Consider the following 4,127-nt stretch of genomic DNA (forward strand, 5'->3'; position numbering starts at 1 on the left):
ATATATATATATATATATATATATATATATATATATATATATATATATATATATATATATATATCCATCCCTTCTTCCTTTTATTATTTTTGAAATGTATTATTTGACACCAATTTTGTTTTTATTTTTCTGTTATTTTATATTTTTTCGAGGAAGGAAATCTTCAAGTGGTCGCTTTCTGGTGACCCTACACGACCTTTATCCTTACCCCTCCCCCTCTTTCCCCTATGACCTATGACCCTCTTGCGTCTGTGCCCAAGCTGAGGGGGGGTGGGGGGTTCCTCAGTTTTCTTTTTGTTTTCCTTACTTGTTTTATCTCCGTTTCCCCTTTTTTCGTGATGTTTTTTGACACTTCGTTTATTTGGTGTTTATTTCGTTTTATTTTATTTTCTTACATGAGATGTATAAATTTGTTTGTATTTGATTTGAAGATTTTGAATTTTGTTTAGGCTTGTTGGCTCTCTTTTTTACTGCATTATTGTCTTTTTTCTCGTATTTATTATAGTGTGTGACAAGTTCATCATTATTATTATTATCGATAAGGATGATATTAATAATAGTATAATCAATAAATCTGAATTTGCGACGAATAAATTAATTTCAAAAGAATTTTTTCATTGATGTCAGAAAGCTATCAAATTCACTCCTTTTTTCGCGCGCCAAAATCTAAGATATGGCACGGCCTTCGACCTTCCTTTGTTCGCTGTCTTCTTGTGTGTCTTCTTCGTTATGTTTCGTTCGCTTTCCTACTTTCGTTGTTGTGAGATGGATTTAGTAATAGCGCTATTGGTGATTTCAATATTATTACTTTTTATTCTTGTTACTAGGATTGTTCGAATTATTGTTAATATTATAGTTTATTAGTTAATAGTAGTAGTAGTAGAAGTTATTGTTACTATTATTATTAACATTATTTTAAGTTTTTCGACTTTGTGACTTTGTGTAAGGCGGATAGCGGAGGGGGATCTCCGTTATCCGTTAGCAAGGAGAGGACACGGGTGGAGGGGGGGAGAGGGGGAGGAGGGGCAAAGGGTCTGTATTCCGACCTCATAATGACCGTGACTGCCGCTGGTGCCACGCCCGCTCTCCCCCCCCCCCCTGCTCGCCTCGCCGGAAGTGCCACGGGTCGGGCCGTTACACGCAGCCGGCACTCGCAGCCACCCCGCCCCCTCCCTCCTCTTCTTCCTCCTCCTCCTCCTCCTCCTCCTTTTACTCCTGCGTGTCTTCCTGCTTCTGCTCCTTCCCTTTTCCTTCTTCCCTGCCTTTCCTTCCTCTCCCTGCTTTCCATCCTTCCCTCCTTTCTCCGCCATTCCTTTCTGCCTCCCATCCTTCCCCTCTTGTCGTCCTCCTCTCCCTCCTCTTCCCCCCCCTCCCTCCCTCCCGCTGGGGAAGGCGTCTCGGGGGCGCCGGGTCGTGAGTGGGCGGGGAAAGGGAAAGGGAAGATGGGCGGGAAGAATTAGCAGGGATCCTGTCCTCCCCGACCGCCAGACGCTGGGCCCTTGTTGTCTTCTGTCTGCTGTTTCTGTTTGTGTGTGCGTGTGTGTGTGTGGCGTTTGGACCCGCCTTGCTAACGCTGCCTTTCCCCCGCAGGACTGCCTGAAGGAGTGCCACCGTCAGATCGAGATCTGGACGCAGTCGAACGCGGAGTCGCTGTCCACGTCCACGTCCACCACCCCGACAGACATGCAGGAGGTCATGTTCTGACGGCTGTCCCGACCCGCCGACCACTTCGCGAACCCTCGCCGTCACCCCGAGCCGTGGGCTGGGGGGGACGAGGACCCCCTGGGGCCCCGTGGGGTCAGCCCCAACACTGCCACATCCTGCAGTCGGTGACCAGAGGCCTCGGAAACCTCCTCGCAGCACCGACCCCACCGGCGCGGCTGGCGCTGCCCGCCGGTGTCGGCGTGGGGGCCGCCGCCCCTCCTCGGGCGCCGCCCCCGCCACGCCTTCATGTGCACAAGCTAGTCGGGTCGCTAATTTATATCGGATAAACATTGACATAAGCTACTGCTGTTGCCTCCGCTGCTCCCGGCAACCGTTCCAGCACGAGCACGCCCTTCCACTGACGTTCCGTGGCCCACCTCCCGGCGCTCAGCCCCCCGCGCCGCCGCCGCCCGGGCCCGGCCGAGCCCACAGCGCCCCCGCGGCCCCGGCGGCGCGCGCGCGCCCGGAGCACCGCGCCGAGAGCGACCTCAACGCCGGCTGAGATCGCCACTGCCTTCGGAATCGCCAAGGACTCCATGCATTTGTCTGAGGACTTCCTGTTCGTTAGGGGGACCAAGAAGCCGCCTGCCCTGAGGGCCTCCCGCGCCGCCGCCGGGAGGCCGAGTGCCGCCTGCCGCAGCCGCAGGCGACGGGAGGCGCGTGTGCGGCGCCAACGCCTCAGGCGCAACGGCACCAAAACTGTGATTCCTTTTTTTACTAATACTTACATTATACACACACAAAGAAAAAAAATCTACAAAAAAATATGAAACTGGATTGTCAGACTACGTATTAAGATAAATTTCGATGTGATATAACATTAGAGTGGAAACTTAAGGTTAAGGTCAGTTGACACGTAGGATAGGAAGAGGCGCGAGGGAGGAGGGAGCTTCCGTCGCGTCTCGGGCGGAAGGAGGAAGGAAGGAAGGAAGGAGGGAGGAAGGAAGGAAGGAGGAAGGAGGCGCCGCGGAAGAGAGCGAACGAGCGGCGTGGGCGTCCGGCCGCGAAACCAGCGCAACCGGACGCTTATGTATTTTTTTTCCTTTTTTTTCGGCTTTGCTTTTGTTTTAGAGTCGGAGAGAAATTAATTCATAGCGAGACTAATCATTTTCTTCCGTTTTCCTCTCTCTCCTTTTTATTTGAAATATTCACTCGAGGATTTCCATCATACTTCTTTTTTAAAATCAAATTCCAAACAGCTGTAAATCTCAGCGTTCATTCGTTCTCGCTCCCGCCGCCCATCTTCAGTGTTCAAAAAAAAAAAAATGATTTGTATGTTAAAATGAGTTGCCTATAGATGCCCCCCCCTCCCCTCAGCCCCCCTCCCCCACCCGCACCCCTCTCCTTATAGTACTAATTCACTATTACTATTTTTCCCGCGAGTTAAGAGTCTATACAACAGAGAGCCGCAATGATTTTCCACTGAGCCATCTTGCACTTTGCGGCCTTTGTTTACGTTGGGGAAACGTGCTTAGCTCACTCTTATTTATGATCGTCTCTATTTAAGATATATAAAAAAAAAAATACGAAAAAAAACTTATTTATGCATGGCTCAGCTTTTTATTGGGAATATGAGAATATGGGTCATTTTACACATAGATTTTTTTTTTATGTTTTTTTGTTTTTTGTTTTTTGTTTTTTTTACGTACAATACATGAGCTTGTTGATGCTTTTCAACATTATATTTCGCAAGGCGGAAAGATTTTTTTCGTTAGTGGAGATTAATTTTTGATTTCTTGATTTCTCATTACCTTTCTCTCTTTGGTAGAATCGGATTTCTCTCTCTCTCTTCCTCTCCCTTTCTCTCTCTCTCTCAGTCTCACTCACTTCTCTCTCCTCTCTCCTCTTTCTCTTCTCTCTCCTCTCTCCTCTCTCTTTCTCTACGAAAAAAAGTAGAGAGGTCAAGCCAATATCAGATAAGATTTAGAATGAAACATAAGAATTAACTTTATGATATTAAGTTTCCTGCCTCACGTTCAGACGCCTCGGTTGGAGCGCAGAAACTTTTTTTTTTTTCAAATGGCCGCTTGAGAGAATATGCCTTGTAACTGTTTCGTTTTTCAATGTTCTCGTAGCAGTCCTAAGTTATTATATTCAGTTAATTGTATGCTGTTGTTTTTGTTCTTTAAATTATTGCTACCCAACGAGTCAACGGGAAAAAATAGAAAAAAAATGAGAGATAATGAAATTGTCAAAAAATAAAAAAATAAATAAAAATTGTCATATTGTCAAAAATAAAATTCAAAGATTGGTATATTCTGGTCCAGCAAAAAATAGCTTTGGACGCTATTGAAAGACGTTATCCGGAGAAGAAAGAGAGAGAGAGAGAAGGAAAAAAAACAAGATAAGAGAAAACCGTATTTCCGTAGAGCCTATAGAGCTGTTGATGATTTTTTTTCCATTTCTTCTACGCTTACATTACT

The 4,127-nt window shown here is 46.5% G+C and overlaps 1 protein-coding gene across 1 annotated transcript in view; it reads left to right on the forward strand.

The window, feature by feature from the left end:
• LOC113814652 (G1/S-specific cyclin-D1) overlaps positions 1-2,970 on the forward strand; it is an 84,534-nt gene extending 81,564 nt beyond the window's left edge. The window contains exon 4 of the mRNA XM_070138884.1: positions 1,591-2,970. Coding sequence (XP_069994985.1) covers positions 1,591-1,704 — 114 coding nt within the window. The 3' untranslated portion in view covers positions 1,705-2,970. The remainder of the gene's footprint in view (positions 1-1,590) is intronic.
• The last annotated feature ends 1,157 nt before the right edge of the window (positions 2,971-4,127 follow it).

This window comes from Penaeus vannamei, chromosome 25 (genome assembly GCF_042767895.1).
Source record: "Penaeus vannamei isolate JL-2024 chromosome 25, ASM4276789v1, whole genome shotgun sequence".
NCBI lineage: Eukaryota > Metazoa > Arthropoda > Malacostraca > Decapoda > Penaeidae > Penaeus > Penaeus vannamei.